The following is a 19511-nucleotide window of genomic DNA, read 5'->3' on the forward strand; positions in this document are numbered from 1 at the left end:
AACCCTCTGGCAGACCAATAATTCTTAAATTGCCTCCGATGTTATTATCATCCAGTTCTGAAACCTCTTTTTGTAAGGTTTAAAGTTCTTTTCATAAACACAAAAAGGTCGCTGCATATGATTTTTTTACAGTTCCCCAAGTTACTGATTCAATATTCAGCAAGTCTCAGCAATCCTACTATGCATCATGTTTGACATGATTTCTTATTGCTGCTATTTCCAGTTACATAATGCCTGTGCTAGCCTTAGCTGTCTTGGAGAGATTATGATGTTCTTCTAATTTATTAGGAACAGCCTTCATTGTCGTAGAAGAATCCGAGGAGGTAAGCCACATGGAACACCGAAAATAGTGCTAATGCTCACACTTTCGGATGATCATTTATTTATGTTTATTGACTTTTTAGGAACATGGACTGTAGTGTTTGCAAACACTTTCGCAGGAGTACTCACTCATTAATCTTTTTAAATTTTATTTATTTTACTTGAAAAGTTTTATAGAGCGCGAACAAGACCCAAAGGGGTATCAGAGCGCTGTACAGAGTTGTCGTCTGCAATTATACGAAACAAAGAAGGTAAGTGAAATTACAACCTGTGAGAAAACATTCAAGAATAAACAGTAGGGTGTATCAGAGGCGTCATAGAGCGTTCCGAGTAAAACATCATACAATAGAAAGAACCACGATGTGCATCAAGGAATATTAACAAAAAAAAGGGGGAACGATCCCAAAAATCAATAGTTGATGCAGTTCAAGGAGCTACCAAGGACTGGAATAAAAGAAGGTAAAAACATATAGAATATCATTGACAATACTTCAAGATTTTTGTTATCAATAAAACACACAAGCATATAAAGAAGGTGAGTGAAATTACAACCTGTGGGGAAACATTCAAGAATAAAGAAAAGGGGTGTATCCGAGGCGCCATAGAGCGCCCCGCGAAAAACATCATACAATAGGAAGAACCAAGATGTGCGATGTGCATCAAGGTATATTGACTGAAAAGGAACGAGCCAAGTCAATAGTTGATGTAGTTAAAGGAGCTATCGAGGCCTGGGAACAAAAGAAGTTAAAAGTCATATAGTACATCAGTGACAATACTTCAAGATTTTGGTTACTAACAAAGCACACGAGCATGATCAGTGCGTTAATGTTCGTTCAGTAGTAGTCTATTGACCAATTTTTTAAAGGAGGTAGTGGAAAGATTTGATCTAATCTTGGGTGGCAAGGAGTGCCAGATTCTCAGAGCAAGACCGGAGAACACAGTTGATTGACCTTTTCTTTTGGAGGTTTCAAAAGAAGGATGGACGTACTTCTGAGGTTCCGGCTGGAGCCCGATAGCTCAATTTTATTTGCTAGGTAGTATGGGGTATTGTGGTGTATGGCTTTATGAGTCAGACAAGCTATCCTGAGTTGGATTCTAGCTTCAATAGATAACCAGTTTAGTTGCAAAAGGTCGGGTGAAATGTGATCAAATTTTCTAGAACCCGTCAAAAGCCTGGATGAAGCACTCAAGGTAGCTCTGAGTGGGGTCAAGCTGGCTTTGGGAAGTCCTGCGAGGGTCACCAGCCCATATTCCAATCTAGGGATAATCAGGGATTGGACTGCCGACCTGAGCTCTTTCGGGGGGGGGGGGGGGGGAATGGTTTGATTTTCTTCAGTGTGTTGAGTTGGAAATTGGCTCCCCTAGCAGTAGCACTGATGTGTGCTTGCATGTTCAGGTGTTTATCAAAGGTGATACCTAAAGATTTTGCAGTGTCTACAACGTGAGGTATGCAGTTCAGAGCAGTTAGGTGTTTAATCCAGTCAAGGGTAGGAGCATAGTGGTTAGGTGGGGTGATCAAAGAAATTCAGTTTTGAGAGTGTTTAGTAGGAGATGAATCTGGGCTAACCATTCCTGAGTTTGGGCAAGTGCAGCATTTAATGTTTTTATGTCCTCTTGCGATGAGATCTTCAGGTACAATTGTGTGTCATCCATATACATGTGGTATTGAATGTTGTCTCTGCTCAGAATTACCACAAGAGGCTACATAAATAGATTGAAGAGAGTGGGCGAGAGCGTAGAACCTTGGGGGACTCCAATCAGGACAGGGGTACGGGAAGTGAGGACATGATTAACTTTGATCCTTTGCGTGCGGTTGTGAAGGAAGGAGGAAAACCAATTTAGTACCTGGCCTGACAATCCCATCCTATGTTGTAGGAGATCAATCAAGGTTTCATGGTATCGAAGGCTGAGGACAGGTCTAGAAGGATCAGGAGACAAGGGACATTTTGGTCAAGAGCTGTCATAGCGTCATCAACAAAGTGAGTTAGTGCCGTTTCAGTGTTGTGGCCTGCTCTGAATACTGACTGATGGGGATCCAGGAGTTGATATTTCTCAATGTGTTTGCAGAGCTGCGAATAAACGCATTTTGCAAGTAGTTTTGCTAGAGTCAAGCTACTGGTGATAGGTCGGTAGATGTTTGGGTCTGATAGGTCCGTGGTGGGCTTCTTAGGAATGGGAGTAACTTGCCCAACTTTTAGGCAGTCCCGAATCTTACCCTGCAAGAGGGATTCATGAATGATCTTGGACCAAAGAGGGAGAACGGCTGAGATTAAATCTTTATAGAGCTTGGCAGGTAGAGGATCACCAAAGTGGTTGGAGGGTTTGATGGATGCCATGTTGCGAAGTAACTCAGTGCAGTCTTGGTAGGAAAAAACTGCTCCAAGATGCGTTGTTTTTGAGAGAGCTGCCCAAATGCGGATATATTGTCGTGGATTCTGCCACCTCCCCTGATTCTGCGGGTGGTATCTTGGATAACAAAGTTGGGGTGGTGGGTAATAGCTCCAGCTCTATTTTCATCATTTTTTCAGCGAGGTGAGCTGTAAAGTCATCACCATTGGGGATCAGGGATAACGCAGTAGAGCTCTGGTTAGAGGATTCATTAGATTGTTCCTTAATGATTTTGACGAGTTTTTTTGTACTATATTTTGCTCCATCCAGTTGAGATCTGAGGTGTTTGATTTTTGCCAAGCGTATGTTTGTTGTAAACGCTTCTCACTTTCCTCAGTTGAGAGAGCTGTGTGGTGGAAGGCGAGTTTCTCCAGAGTCTCTAAGAGAGTCTTAGGTTGCGCCGTTCGTCATTTAGGGCACCATTAAACCATAGTTTAGAGAGTTTGACTGGGATCCTTTTTAGCTGATTCGGAGCAACTGAGTCAAGAATGTTAGAAAAGGTGTTAAAGTAATGCTCAGAAAGATCTTCAAGGTTGGTCAAATTAGGGGGGGGGGTGTAGGCTGTAGGCTGTTTTTGGTAATTGAGGTTATCATGTTAATGTTGCGGTCTTTCATATTGTGAGTCATGTGTTTCACTTTGGAGGGGTTGACCCAGTCCCTTGTCTAAGATGAGGAAAGGAATTTGAAAGTGATCAGACCAGTCACAGGGTAGGATTTCTCCTATTTGTATGAGGTAGTCTTTGGCAATGATGAGGTCTAGAGTGGCGCCTTTGTTGTGAGTAGGGCCTTTACAGAGCTGTGAGAAATTGAGGTCAGAGAGGAAGGTCTTATAGGAATAGACAATTGGATCATTTGTGTCATTCCAGTGATGGTTGAAGTCTCCGAGGAATATGTGGCAGATTTGATCCGAACTCGAGCTAATGACCTCCATGATTTGCTCTGTGAAGACTAGATTGAAACCAGAATCGAGTGTAGCACACAAATCCTCTTGCCTTTGTTCCAGATTTCAGAGACTAGCTGTTCACAGGTGGATAAGACAGCACAAGGGGATCGTTTTATTGTGAGGTTGGAGCGATGAATGCAGGCAATGCCCCCTCCTGTTTTATCCAGTCGATCACTTCTGAGAATAGAGTAGTCGGGAGGGATTAAGATGTCAAGAATTGGGGAGGAAGTATTATTGAGCCAGGTTTCAGTGATGATCAGAAGGTCCAAGTTATGCGCAATGATGAGATCAGAAATATCAGCTGCATGTTTCACAGCTGATCTACAATTGAGTAGCATCGAGTTGATGTGCAGGTTGGAAGTGACCACTTCTTGAGTTGAGGTGTTTATGTGATGTAGGTTCTCTATGTTCAACTTTCTTAGATTAACGCTCGGTGCCCTGTCAGGGTTTGCAATGATTGAGGGGATGTTGGGAGTAAAGTTGGGTTGGGAGACCGTCTGAGTCAGTGTAGGTCCCAAGCAGGGCGAGAACGTCTTCATCAGATAACTGAGGTAGGGGTCTGTGGGGCCGAGAGTGGTGGGTAGGCAGAGGCCTCGAGCTCCAGCTGAAGCCAAGATTGGAGCAGAAGGAGGTAATGTCTTTGGTAGAGTACAACTTCTGTGAATTGTAGCTATCATTCCTCTGCGTGGGCAGTGAAACCCAACGCTTCTCCGTCTTCAAGGAGAACTGTAGCATGCTTTGCACCAACTCTTTGACTACCGAGATATCATGCTTGAGGTCATCAATCTTCTTCTCAAGGTCTTGATTGCTCAAGCACTTATTTGCAGGAGTAGCCCGCTCAGGGAGGATAGGTTCCGCTGTGGTAGTGTTAGTAGATGGTTGGGGAGGACCATTGGCACAGTTACATAGGGAGATAGGGTCATGCTAGAGATAGGGATCAGACTTTGGAGCGAGAATATGGAGAGGCGGGGTGGAATTAGGAGGAGTAGAGGGTGGTGAGGCGTGTAGTGATAGTGTGGGTGAGTATCTGTTATTGTTCAGCATATAGGAGACATCAACAAGGTTCCTGGCCATGAGATTGTAAGATCCAGGTCCGAAGGGGTGAGTATCCGATCCTGCCGGACTGTTAAGAGTTGGTAGGGTGGTCATCACTCCCGTTATTGGAGCGAATAGTGTGTAATACCGGGGATTGAAGATAGGAGTTGAGGCAAGGTAGAGGGGGGGCATTGCTGCGGATAGCAGCAAGGTGTGGGGGTACTCTGGTCAGTTAAACCTTCATCAGCACAAGACAGACGTGGGTTTTTCAAGTTCGTGGTGTGGGGGGTTGGGATGGCATTCATTAACTTGGGTCGAGCCGTGGAAGGCGTGTTAACAGACAGGAGCATGGGCAGTGGGGAGTAGGGGCCGTCAATCATCTCAGGATCAGAGTCAGTAAGTGGCACATTTTGACTGTCGGGGGAGGTGTTGGAGTTAGTTAGAGAGTTCTTGAACCTCAAAAAGGCATAATTGAATTGCTTGAGGTTCAGGTCCGATGCTTGGATAAGGACATTACCATTGTTGTAAAGGGAGATAGTCAGCTCCGCCTTAAGGGCCGGGGATGGAAGAGTAGTTAAACGAAAACCATGTGGTGTTTTGGTTTGTTTGGAGCGCAGCATAGAGGTGAGGGCCTTTCTTCACTGCGCTCTTCTGTTTATGTAGAAGGTGAGATCAGTCACTATAGTGCCCCTGTTTGAGATATATGTGTCCGATATCAGTGTTTCGGGCCATCTCTTGAGGATATTGTGCTTAAAGGTCTTCTTAGCCTCTAACAATAGGTTGGGGGGGGGGGGGTAGATGATCTGAACCGAGTTTACACCAGATTGGACAAAGGGGTTAGATGCATGATAAGTACTCTGTGCCATGTTGACCGATGTGCGTAGCAGGCAGTGATTAAAAGAGCCCAAAAGAATAAGGGTGGAGAGGTAGCCAAATTAGTAGGGGGTCTTGGTAAAGGGCTGGGGAGTGATTGGCATCTCACCTGTGTGTTGAGCACGCCCCTGCAGAGGTGAGCCTGTAGGGGGGGGGGAATGGTAAATTGGGGATGGGGATCACATTAAGCAATATGGGAGTAGGTCTGAGGAAGTAAGGACCCTGAGAAAATATGGGGGGGCACAGTGAGTACTACTAGTAGAGTAGTCATGTACCTAGTTTTCAAAGCAGCATAACAAGATGGGCAAGTAATTATTTCAACAATTTTGTCTAAAATCTACTCAAGTGAATAACAATGTAATTTGGTACAGTTCCTGAGAGTACCTAATTCAGAAATTAAAGAGTTATGGTTCTGGCTATCTTCGAAAGCTATTTGAGCAAGTGAATAACAATGTCATTTGGTACAGGTCCTGAGAGTACCTAATTCAGAACTTAAAGGGTTAAGGTTCAGGCCATCTTCGAGGCTATGTGAGCAGTGGCCAATTTGAGAATTGACTTCAAGAGGATGAATAACCTAGAGAGGCTACATTTTGAGGCTCTTTTGAAAGGGAGGTAAGATCAAAGACACGCAGTCTAAGGAAGTCAATTGCCTTTTAGCTCCAAGTGAACTGTCATTGTTGCAGGGAAGTTTAGATAGCGAAGACACTTACCCTGTCCAGGTGGAGATCGGGTGGAGGCGTCAATCCTTAGCGCCCGATCAAAGGCAGTCTCAAGGAAGCAAGGCGGAGAAAATCCTCCTTGATTAGAAACAGTAGATATGGGTTGCAGGTAATTTGGTGCAGAGAAAAATGAGTCTCCGGACGGAGCGCCCGCTTGCACACTTAACATGCCAATGCACATCATGAAATGAGAGGAAAGCAGGGTCGCGAAAAGCACCCAGCGGCACAAGTGAGGTCTTCGGCCGGGGTGAGAAGCGGCATGCCCTATGGTCTCAAAGAAGATAGAGGATAGGGGCATCAAGCATCCGATCCCCGAGGCATTGGCCGAAAAGACTGACCCTATCACTGTGTCACCATAAGAGTCCACGTTGTGCCAGCCATAATGCGGGACCTAGCCGGAAACAACCAACGCCCCTCTCCGAAGGCTGGTTTCCTGCCATGGTTCTCCGGATATCCAAAGAACTTGGGCCCGCCAGAAAACAGAGTGCCCCCGTCGGAGGCAGGCGAAGGTCCCCCTACCCCCAACAACCTCCGGTAGTGCTCCAGAGAACAGAACCTGGGCCAGCCATACACAGGGTGCCCCGTCGGAGGAAGGCAAAAAGCACCCCCCCAACCCCAATCGACTCCGCTGATGACAAGGTCGAGGCTGCTCCCAGTTGCACCCAGCCTGAGAACCGGCCAAATCCTCTGCAATGCCACAACAGTAAAGCTCTGGGCCAGCCAGACCATTGGCCCCTGCGGAGTCAAGCGGAAGCACCCACCTCCCCTCTCAATGCAGCCATCTATGCTGGGGACATAGGAAGTCGCAGACACTCTGGGTCATCCAGTCTCCCTCTCCAGCCACCACGGCCCTCCACGGATGCGAGTGTGCCAGGTCATCAGGGGCGAGTTCGCCGAGTCTGAGAAGGCTGGCTCAACACCGTGTCGTCCAGCAGCCACCACAGAGCCTCAGCCCTCCTAGTGCTCCGTTGGGGCGAGTGTGATCGGTCAGAAGAGGCGAGATCCGTTGTGATCGTTGAGGCTGACGCAGTCGTCTCTCCTTAGAAGGTGTCCGCAGCCACCCCAAAGCTGCAGCCCTCCGCAGTCGACAAAGAAGGACCAAGGACGAGCTCGTCGACTCAGACATAGCAGGCCTGCCAGCAGTCCCCAATACAGGTAAGCGGCTCCAAGGTAGAAAATCGTAGTCGTAGATATCCTTGCAGTATTCTTGTATGTGGATGCGGGGTGGACGGCTTGGTTAGCGGGGATATTCACCGATTTGGTGATCCCCAAAATCTTGCATTACTCTCATTTTATTTATACAAGATAGTCCCGGGAAGCATCCACAGCTCCTGGTGTTTGACGAAACCTCTGATGGAGGTTTCTTTTGATACAAAGCAATTTTGCTACATAAGAAGCACTTATTGTCGCCTTAGTTTAATTGGATTTGGACGGAATGGCCTCATACGTTCACAAAGGTATGAACATTTACAGCCTTAGTGCTGGCTTACTCTTTGTTCATAGATGATACAGATCTGCCATGCGAGGTTGACACGGATTTCTGACAACACAGGTATCTATTGACTTGAGATGAAAGTGTGTGATCCCATTTACTGAGAAACATTGAATAACAGGTGAGATTCATGTTTATGACTCCATCAATCAACATTTTCTTCTGAAGCACTTTAGGCTCGCCAATACACTGACTCTTAGTATTTTTTTCATACAGCTTGTTCAACATTAAGTTTATAGCCCTGAATAAGAATCCACTGTGATGCTTTTCAACCACACTCGATATTTGGGGGTTGAATCGTCGACGTAAATGAATAGGCGCTCCACGCCAAATTAGATACATCCATGCCAGAGTGAAGGGCGTATGTCCTATTATGGACAATTACATTATACGGATGACCAATCAAGTTTTTATACATAGGTCACTTCTGTAAATTGTCCTTACTGTCTTTTTGATTGTATAAGTGTTTATGTAATGTATCAGGCACAGAATAACCTTTAAATGGCAGTCATTAGACCGCGATGCCTTTACAACGCGGTTGTTGCAGTAGATGGCGGTCTAACATAAGGAATAGTATCATTTACTATTCCAACACTTTCCCTACTGTTGCATAGGCTGGAGTTGGACTAGTAAATTATACATTCCTAATGTTACAGCGCCATCTACTGCAAGTCTATGTAATGACTTGCGTAGTAATGGCATTGCATTGTAACAATGCGGTCGTTGTAACCACCGCGTTGTTACCTACTGCTGAGTAAAGGCACGCGTTGTAACGTGCTATATTCATCAGGCACATATGAATGTGTTTTTCTATGTTGTGAAAGAGTCCTGTGTTCTTCAATATTGATATATGTATTATCGTACACAATATATGATTATATGATATATCGATCACATTTTTGCACTAACAGTGTCTGTCTTATTTCTTTTGTCATATATGGTAAGGTATTTCATTCTTGTGAATCATTGATTGATCTACCAAAGCAGTGTGGGCAAACGTACCTTAAAAGCAATTGTTCATTCATGGCAGAACCTCTGTTTGCATTGTGTGATATACTAAATATGAGCAAAGGAATATAGAGTGAACTGAAATACAGTCTACCCAAGAACCAGCTAAAGGTCTTTGAACTGCTCATCATTTAAGAATAGGATTTTAAGAGGGCTAGCGGTGTGCTAAAGACATTAGGCGCTATCTTACCGATGTCTCCCATCTAAAAATGTTGCTGTGAAAGCAGAGCCAAGTTTCAGAGAGGTACAGGCGCCCTTGAAGAAGGATATCTCTCTGCAAGGCACAGGCATAATCTAAAGACAAGAAAAAATGCAATTACAAACAAGCAGTCTACAACAACACAAAAACATTTTTCTTTGTGTACGGCTAATATATTTTCCCAGTCGGAAAAACTGCCAAGCATAAACTAGGTTTACCATATAGGTTCAAACATGAAACGAGAACAATCTACACCAGTGTTTCTTAACCTTTGGACTTTTGGTGACCCCAATGAATCACTACCGGAAGCCAGGGACCACACCCTAAGCAATTTCTACGATTTGAATATCAAAACAAAAATACAAAAACAAGTATAATTCGAACAAACACACAGATCAAAAAACATTTTATTTAATTCACAAACAAAATAATAAACAAAAATATGTACATTTAATTTACTGGAAAGGTTGGAGAACATAATAGACAACCCTTTCTCCTGTAAAATTTCCAAAACCGTGGATAAAACCACACTGCGTATTTCCTCACTCTCCCCAAAAACCAACATGTTATCTTGGGAGTATGTTACATTGGTTTGCCCCTTGTAAGGGTGATGCATTGCCCTATGAAAAACAGCCAAAGCTGATGCCAGACCAAAGGACATACATTTGAATCTGAATGCTCCTTCAGGGGTGACAAAAGATGTAAGATGCCTTTAATTGGGAGGTAAAGCAATTTGATGATATGTTGATGACAAATACAGAGTTGTTCCTTTTTTTTGGTCGGAAGAAGAAGTCAATCTACCCAGATAGCTTTGTTAAGGTCCCACAGATTAACGTACAGCCTTAAATCTACATTGTGTTTTTTAGCCACTATCCACAGGAGACAACCATTCAGCAGCCTCCATTTCTTCAATGATATCTGCTTCACACAGTTGATGTAATTCTTTTCTTAGAGGCTCTCTCATAATTAAAGGCACACTACAAGTTTTGTGTACTTTGGGACAAGTGCCATCCTTCAACACAATTTTCAGTGCAAAACCCTTGAGTAATCCCAAATCACTTTTGAACACCCGTGGAAATCTTATTTGCCGCACAGTATTACTAAATTAATTAATATCAGATAATGCTCTCAGCATTTGGTCAGGATGATTGGGGTCTAGCACTATCGGTATATCTCTCTGTTGTGGCTACCCTAGCAAACATGGCCCATCCTTGGCGATGTACACTTTGAAACTTGTTTTAACACCTTGGAAATTCTAATGAACCTTCAAGATATCCCATCAATTTGCTAGGTTTGTTCCCACTGTCTACAAGTTTGATATCTGGTTCAAATAATTTATGATTAGGAAATCTATTAAGATAGTCTTTACCAATCAATGTATAATGAGCACCTGCATCTGCTACACTCACACTTTTACCCCATCAATCTTGAAGGTGCAACAAGGATAAATTATATCTCCACAATTCCCGACTTTGCTAACTTGTAACAAAAATTCCTCCATAAGTCTATCTGAATTGCCCCCACCAACCATGTGGACAGACCCACATGACTTTGAAAGGTTTCTTCCCTTTCCTTTGCAGACTCTAGCAAAGTGTCCTATCATACTGCACTTTCTCACCAGCCAGATTTTTTTGTACAGGAACAGCTGATTCTTTTTTGTTAATGGCTGTGTTGTATGTGGTGGCTTGTACTACGTCGTACATTGCTCGACGCCATTTCTTTAAGTCCAACCTCAATATTTTCGGCTCTTTTTACTATCCCTATTGCTCTTTGCAAAGTTCAGTTTTCTGTGTTCAATAGATTTTCTTCGGTTTGTCCTTAATCATTTGTACCAGTTGATCATGCAACATCTCATCCACAAAACCTTTGTAATTGCACATAGATGCCAACTTCCGTAATGCTGTTATGAAATTATGCATAGATTCTCCAGGGAGTTGAGCAATTAGTAAATATTTAAACCTATCCACCACTTCGTTTCTTTTTTTCCATAGTTCAAATCCAACTTTTTGATTGTCAGATCATAAACGTCACAGTCTGATTCTTCGTCATCTTCCTCTGGCAGTGGTGGTAGATGTTTAAAGACAACACCCTTCTACCCCATACAATATTTAGACATTGCCAGTTTGAAAGAGGCAGTGAATAAATCCCCATCAACAGGCTCCACATGTTCTTGAAAGCCTTCCTTCCAATCCTCATACATTGTTACAGGCTGCCATGGGCATTTAGGTTGAAGATCTTTTATTATTATAGGCAACAAGGTACAACAATCAGCCCACCTACACCCATTGGCCAGTGGGAAAGCAACGTTTAAAATTATAACTTGAGAGGGCGAGATTGGAAGAAGGAGGGGAGAACAGTCAGGATAGGATTTGAGAAAGTGTAGGTGTGTGTGCTGACAACCCAAGGGGGACGAGACACAAGTAATACGATAGGAATGGCAGGGGGTGAGAGGAGGAGGTCGACCACCAACTACCAGTTTAGGTGGGCTTACAGTCAGGGTGGGTCAGGTGGAGAACTCACAAATACATCCAACAGGTCAGTTCTCCAAATTCATCTGACAGGTACCTAATGCATGCCCCCCATATCTTATCAAACAATGGTAACGTATGTGTCACCACCACTGTCAATTTCTCCAGTATCAGCAATTCCCATAGTTTGTGCAGCCAATCTAATTGTGTTGAGATTGCCTCTGAGCCTTGGCGGGAGAGCAAAAGCGGTTTGGCAGCTTCCAGCACTGGAGTAATTGCACACCCCTTAGAAGATTTTAGGGGGTATTTCAAGAGGTTTGGGAGTCCCAGCACAGTGTAGCTGGGAAACCTGGGTATGACTGTCATACATTTAATACAAAGCAGCTGGTAATTCACTCCAAAAGGAACTTATCTTCGATCATTGACAAAGAATATGAGTGAGGGTGCCAGTCTGTCCACAGAGCAGTGAACACGCATTATCCCCATCCGCTTTCCACTGGGCAACCCTAGCCAGTGTAAAGTACCAATAATGTGAACTTTTAAGGAACATTTCTGTTAGACCTGACACCTTGGCGTGGGTCTCCCTTCAATTTTTTTGCTGTTGCCTCATGTGTTTTTGCTGGTGTTAGATGCTTTGGGCACTGTGCCACTGCTGTCCAGTGCCACAGTGCAAGTGCTCCCTATTGTAAATTGATGTGTGGATTAGTGATTCCATGATTGGCTGGTTTGGCTTACCTGTCAGACCCTAGTACAGTGCACCAGGTGGACGCTCTGTGTTCTGCCGGAGAGGAAGGAGGTGGTCAAGTCCAGGGCCTTCTCTTGGATTCCGGCGTCATAGAGGCGTGTTCGTAGTGTGCGGTGGCAGACCGTGTCAAAGGCGGCTGACCGGTCCAGGAGGATGAGGGCTGCGGTTTATCTGTTGTCAAGCAGGGTCCTGATGTCATCTGTGGCGGTGATGAGGGCAGTTTCGGTACTGTGGTTGCTGCGGAACTCGGATTGGGATGGGTCCAGGATGCTGTTCTCCTTGATGAAGCTGGTCAGTTGTATGTTGATGGCCTTTACGAAGACCTTTGCCGGGAGCAGGGAGATGGGTCGGAAGTTCTTGAGGTCCACCTTGGGTTTCTTGAGTAAGGAGTTGATCTCTGCATGCTTCCAGCTCTCGGGGAAGGTCGCTGTCTCGAAGGAGATGTTGATGGTTTTCCAGAGATAGGGTGCGATGGTGCTGCTGGCTTTGTTGAAGATGTGGTGCGGGCAGGGGTCTTCCGGGGATACGGGGTGGATGGTGTTCATGATCTTGATGGTGTCATCGTCGATGTTGGTCCAGGAGAGCAGGCGGTTGGTGCGGGTGGTGGTCGTGGGAGCGGGGGTCTCAGAAGTTGCCGGGGTTAGTGAAGTTGGTTTTAACATTGTGTTTAAAAATACCACTTTTAGAAAGTAGGTATTTTCTTGTCTAACCATCTAAACCTGCCTCTGCTAGGTTGTGTATTCCTTGTCTGGAGTTTGAGTGACAGGGGCTGGGGGATTCCAGGAGACAGGGTGAGTCAGCACAGGGCTGAATAGAGAGATCTGCATCTAGATGGGTGGGAGGAGTTGCACCTGGGACCTGAATAGGACTGTGCCTTCCCTCCACAATGCTGGCTCCACCTCCTGTGGTGCGTCTTATGTCTCTGCCCTGCACTCTGAAAAGGAAAGAAGGAGTCTAGTCAACAAAGTGCTCCAGGACTGACCAGAACTGGTTTGGACTAGGCAAAGGCCTTTCTGCCTTCAGAGAACAAAGAGAAACTGGGTATAAATATTGGGACCCAAGCCCAAGAACTTTAGATCACTTTGGGAAACAAGAAGAAACCTTTGCTGAGGAGAGGAACCAGAAGAAACTGAGGAGAGACTATCCCTAAGCTGAAGTGCTTCTTGGGGGATTGGCCTGCAGTGGTTGCCTGACTGCCAAAGAAAGGAGAAAGGAACTTTGTATGTACTTTATTCAACTTGTGAAGAATCTCCAAGGGTTTGAGAAAAGAGCTTGCCTCCTGCTGACGTCTCAGGGACAACAGACTTCAACCACCAGCTCCTCAAGAGTTCTTGGGAAGTGCATGCAGCTGTATTGGGCCTTCTGAGGGACTGAGTGTCGCAAGGAGCTGGAAGTGCGACTCACGAAGAAGCGGCATGTCGCCGCCGCAGCCGCTGCCGTCGCATCACTGAAAAAGGGTGTCGTCGTTGCAGCTGTCGCATCGAGTCGAGACTTCTCGCATCATCGGAGAAGCGTGTTGCAGGGCCTGTCGTGGCTCAGAAGAATTTTGAGTCGCCACACAGCCGTCGGGCGTGCACACATCGTGTTGCATCAAGAAGAAAATGCCATCCTTGTTTCATCACACCGGATCTTCATCGCATCACGGCGTTGCTAGCCGCAAGGCCACAGAAGCGCAGTACGACACCGACGCATCACCGTTCCTGCGTGTAAGGAACCGATGCATCACCTTCCCTTCAAAACTTTCGTTGTATAGCGTTATGCATTCAAAGGTACACTGACTCAAAGTGTCGCATTTTAACATCTAAAGAGAACTAAGCTAATTCTACCATTGTAAGTACAGTATTGTGGATTTTTGTCGTTTGTGGTCTTGTGTTAAATCTATATAAAAGATACTTATTTTTAATATACAACCTGTGTGGTGTCCATCTGTAGTGTTGTCACTTGTTTACTGTATGTGGTTACAAATGCTTTACACACTGCCTCTGAGATAAGCCGGTCTGCTCGTGCCAAGCTAACAAGGGGGTGAGCAGGGGTTATTTTAGGAGTGTACCCCCTTACCCTGACTAGACGCAAGGGTCCCTATTTGGTCAAAGGTACCTACCTCTGCCGACAAGAGACCCCCAAATCTAACAATTTCTTTGCTGGAGGTACTGCGGGCCAAAGCACAGGCACAGTGGAGAAGGTCACGCCATTCTTTATCAGTTAAGGTGCGTTTGCGTTCCACCTCCCACCTTTGCTGCGCCACGGTTTTTGAAGGCCTCTTTGGTGTAGTGAGAAAGGTGTAGATATCAGAGAGAAGGTGCTTATCGGAAGAGTGGGTAAGAAGCCATGTATTGAATGGGGCGAGAGGTCTGCTGGCATGGGGACGAAGCTGGGGCTGTGATTGCCAGTGGCAGATGGATGTGTACTGCCAACATGCAGCGAATGTGAGTCCGTAAGCCGAATGGACCTGAGAAAAATCCATAAGCCCATTAACATCAAAGAGGTCACTTACCCTTTTACAACTGGCCTCCTGCCATGCAGTAAACGCTGAGCAATGGCGCGTGGGGATGGAGGAGGGAGGAATCTGGTTTCCCTAGAATTGGTGTCTGGGGTGAAATTGAGGTGGATAGTCCCCGCTGGAGCTGCACCCTTTCCCAAACTCCAATGGTGGCTCAGAGTAGCTGTGAAACATACACCCCGGCTGACCGGTGTGGTTTCGAAAGCCATGGAACCTTCTAGATATGGATGCCTGCCACTGCTTGATCAATAAAACACCAGTGCTTTTCAGTACTAGGCTGCTGCACCATCTGATAACAGCACACTAGATTAGGAACCCCAAGTCCTCCATCTGATTGACACAGGTATGCTTGTGTTTTTTGCTATCCGCTATTTCTTACTGTCCCATATGAATTCCCAAATAGGACGTTGCAATCTGTCAAGTGTCCTGGGGGGGGGGGGGTATGGAGTGGCAAAGTTTGCATAACATACAGAAGTTTCGGTAAAAGTGTCATTTTGACGGCCACTAAATGTCACAGCCATGAGAGGACCTAACCCTTCCACTTACATAGATCTGAGCAAGATGTTGTCAGGAGCGCCACATTGTAGTGCTCTACAGTAGGTCTGGATGTGGAGTATATCTGCAGACCTAGGTACCCTATTCTCTGTGTGACCCAAGTAAATGGGAATTTATTTTCAAACGGAGCTTGATCAGCCAGAGGTCCCACAAAAGGCTGCCAGTCCTTCCATCACCGCTGATGGGTTCGATAAAACTAAAAAGACCTAATCGGCGTATAGTTGTGTTCCCTGCCACCCGTAGCTATACCTGTAATGTATGGGTTATTGCGTATCCGTTTGGCAAAGGGCTGCATATATAAGGCAAATAGTGAAGGTGACAGGGGGCAGCCCTGTCGAGTGCCCCTAGAGGTTTGAAAAGATTGGGACGACATTCCGTTAAGCCTCACCATTATAGCTACACTGGATCCACCGACGGAATGTGGCCCAACGCCAAACCGCGTCAACACCAAGCAAAGCTATGGCCAGTGTACCCGATCAAAGGCCTTCTCAGCATCGATGGGGAGGAGAAGAGCTGGTGTAAGGGGTCACTGTGTCTTGTCTAAAAGATGACGGATACATTTTGTGTTTTCGCTGTAGCCTCTGCCGGGTATGAACCTGGACAGGCCTATGAATGTACGGAGCCAGTCTATTTGCCAAAACGCCCCAAAAAATCTCAGCATCCACATTTGATAATGAAATAGGAAAGTAGGAGGAGGATCAGTGTTTAGGGTCCTTACCGGGCTTGGGAATTAAAGTGATGATGGCAAGTTGCATTGTGTCTGTTACCGGTAGTGTGAAAGGCATTGTATAACCATGCCAGTATGGGGGCCAGCAATGGGCCAAATGTTTTATAGAAGTCTTAGCTATACCCATCGTGACCAAGGGTCTTACCAGTTTGTAGAGGTTGTATAGCCATAAGGACTTCATTGAGGGTAATGTCTCCATCTTTCTGAGGATGCAGGCTAGTGGAATCGTCGCGAGATAGGTGTCAATGTTCTCTGCATCGAGATCCTCGGCAGAGTAGAAAATGGCATGAAAACGCTCAAATTCCTGGATGATCGGGGAACAACCTTTACAACGCAACTTTTACAACGCACTACACTTACAACGCATTTTTTACAACGCAAAATCCACTACAACGCATTCCATTACAACGCATGACACTACAACGCATTTTTAAAAACTACCTTTACAACGCATTCCATTACATCGCATACTACCTGTACAACGCATACCATTACAACGCATAATATTACACTACACTATCCAACACTTACCCTACTGTTGCACCCCATGGAGTTAGAATAGTAATTTTTACCCCTATACTATCCAACACTTACCCTACTGTTGCACCCCCTGGAGTTAGAATAGTAATTTTTACCCCTATACTATCCAACACTTTCCCTACTGTTGCACCCCCTGGAGTTAGAATAGTAATTTTTACCCCTATACTATCCAACACTTACCCTACTGTTGCACCCCCTGGAGTTAGAATAGTAATTTTTACCCCTATACTATCCAACACTTACCCTACTGTTGCACCCCCTGGAGTTAGAATAGTAATTTTTACCCCTATACTATCCAACACTTACCCTACTGTTGCACCCCCTGGAGTTAGAATAGTAATTTTTACCCCTATACTATCCAACACTTTCCCTACTGTTGCACCCCCTGGAGTTAGAATAGTAATTTTTACCCCTATGCTATCCAACAATTACCCTACTGTTGCACCCCCTGGAGTTAGAATAGTAATTTTTAACCCTATACTATCTAATACTTACCTTAAATGCAATTTAATATTATGCGTTGTAATGGTATGCGTTGTAAAGGTAGTATGCGATGTAATGGAATGCGTTGTAAAGGTAGTTTTTAAAAATGCGTTGTAGTGTCATGCGTTGTAATGGAATGCGTTGTAGTGGATTTTGCGTTGTAAGTGCATGCGTTGTAAAAGTGTGCGTTGTAACGACGTACATCCTGGATGATCAGATCCTCCTGATGTTTTGCAGCGCCATCAGAACCCACCAGTTCCTCCACCCTATGCTGCACAGCTTGGGAAAGGAGGCGTGGGCCAATAAACGTCCCGCTTTGTTTCCTTCTACATAATAATTCTGTTTTATGCGTGACAGGGCATAGTCTGCCCTATCCATATCTAGGGCCTTTAGTTGCTTGCGGGCCATCTTAAGTTGATGCAGTGTCGCAAGATAGCTGTTGGTGTTATGCGATTCCTCTAGATCCCCGATTTAGTCTCCAGTTGGGCTTGTAGACTGCACCGATCTTTGTTTAGGTGGGCCACTATAGCAATAATTTGACCCCATACTACGGCTTTCAATGTTTCTCACAGTAGTGTGATAGGTGTGGTTGGCATGTCATTAGCAACCAGGAATGAGTTAATAGTGGCCATGATTTAAGTGAGTGTTTGTTCATAGGTGAGGAGCTTAGCATTATGATGCCAAGTAAGGGAAGGTGGTGTGGAGCTAGGAGGTGCATATACGAGGATGACAGGGGAGTGGTCCAAAAGGGCAGCTACCTCAATATTGACTGCTGTAGTTGCACGAGTGATGCGTGGGGGAGGTGAGCAAGAAATCAATTCGGGCATACATCTGGTGTTCCACAGAAAAGAAGGTGTAGTTCTTCGCAGTCGGGTGTGTTTGTCACCACACGTCTGTCAGCCCCGCGAGAGCCAGCCATTGTCTACAGGCATGTGCAAGAGCACCAGTCTGTTCCAGCTGTTGGATGGATCTATCCAGCTGTGAATCAACTACTATATGTTCAATTCACCCCCAATAATGAAGTCTGTGTCTGAGGTGGTGAGCCAAAACCTAGTGCATCTTAAAGGAAAGCCTCCTGGTGGTCATTGGGGCATAGAGATTCGCCAGTGTGAGCCTATGGCCTTTCAGATCAATGCGCAGCGATAGGAGCCTGCCAGGTAACTCAGTATGTGTTTGCGCCACCCTCCCTGGTAAGTGAGTCGCTAGAAGGATTGTCAGCCCTGCCTTATTCCCTTTACCTGAGGAGAAGTATTGGCGGTCAAACCACTGGGAATATAAAAGCTTCCTCTCTGCTTTGATCAATGAGCCTCCTGTACGAGGCAAACTTCACATTTGGCATCCCGGAGGAAAGAAAGGAGCGCTGCTGTTATATGGTGGCTGGAGTACGAATTAGCGTGTATAGGTCATCAAAATGGGGGATCGGGAGAACAAAGAAAAAGTCAACAAGCAAGTTCCCTGCCTGGGAAAACAAATAACCAAAGTTTGAAAGGTCCATTTCTTCGGCAGCAAGCTGGTCATTCTCCAACTCAATGTGACTCAGAACCTCCGCCGCAAAGAAACAGCAGCAGTGAGGGGAGGAGCCGCTCCCTAGGCCTAGTTGGTTTATAAAGATGACGACATTGGGCCCCCAGGAGGGTGGACTAACGTTCACCAGCTGATTAGCATTGGAACAACCTCTGATCTGTTAGGCCATCAGTGTTCGCTTTCTGGATTCGAGGCTTTGTCGTGAAGTTGCAGTTGGTGTAGCAGCGCTGCCTCTTCCCTGCGACTCCGTTTCGGAGGGCTTACAAATCTTTTTCTTCCTTGGGCAGCTAGAGCGGCGTAGTTCTGCAGGAAGGGAGGCTAAGCCTCACGAAGGTGATTGGGCGGGGGGGTTCCCCAAGAAGTGCCGCCATGTCCAGCAATGAGCAGGCTTTCTTTAAGGTTCGGATACTCTGCGTCTCGCTGTTCTAGAAAATTTGGAGCCGGAAGAGGTGCCCCCCACTTGTACCTAATTCCTTTCCCACGTAGGAAGACTGTTAAGGCCAAAGGGTCCAACGGTATTGCAGTGTTATAGAGTAAAGGTCCTGATAAAGCCATATTTTTATGCCCTCAAAGTCAATAGTAGTCTTGTCACACACCGTGGACATGATGGCATCCTTTGTCCACAGTAGTGTAAGTAAGTATGTGAGAAAATCTTGCCATAGTCCTGGTGGAACGGGCTGGGTGACCCGCTCCATGGATTCAGTCGAGGATGATGTCTTAGCCTGCAAGTTCTGGGGCCACATGGCGAAAAAGGCAGGTAACATAGTTCTCCAAATTTCCAGTTATTACCTGGATGGGCGCTCCTTTTATGCAGAGATCTATTTTCGAGATCCTCTAGCTGATAATGAAGATTCATGTTCTTGTCTCGTAGCTCAAGGAGTGCCTGGCGGTGCCCGTCTAATTCCTCTTCACTGGAATCATAGGTTTGCGCAGAAGAGTCCACACCCAGATCACCTAGATGATTTCACGTGAGGTCCTTCACCTCCATCGC

At 45.6% G+C, this 19511-nt stretch overlaps 1 protein-coding gene across 5 annotated transcripts in view; it reads right to left on the reverse strand.

Moving 5' to 3' along the window:
- Nucleotides 1-19511, reverse strand: part of GRAMD1C (GRAM domain containing 1C) — a 1366575-nt gene that overhangs the window by 1022928 nt on the left and 324136 nt on the right. For all 5 annotated transcript variants that reach the window (XM_085621077.1, XM_085621075.1, XM_085621076.1 and 2 more), the window contains one exon: nt 8970-9073. In XM_085621077.1, the coding sequence (XP_085477203.1) occupies nt 8970-9073 (104 nt within the window). The remainder of the gene's footprint in view (nt 1-8969; nt 9074-19511) is intronic.

This window comes from Triturus cristatus, chromosome 8, assembly GCF_964204655.1.
Source record: "Triturus cristatus chromosome 8, aTriCri1.1, whole genome shotgun sequence".
Lineage (NCBI taxonomy): Eukaryota > Metazoa > Chordata > Amphibia > Caudata > Salamandridae > Triturus > Triturus cristatus.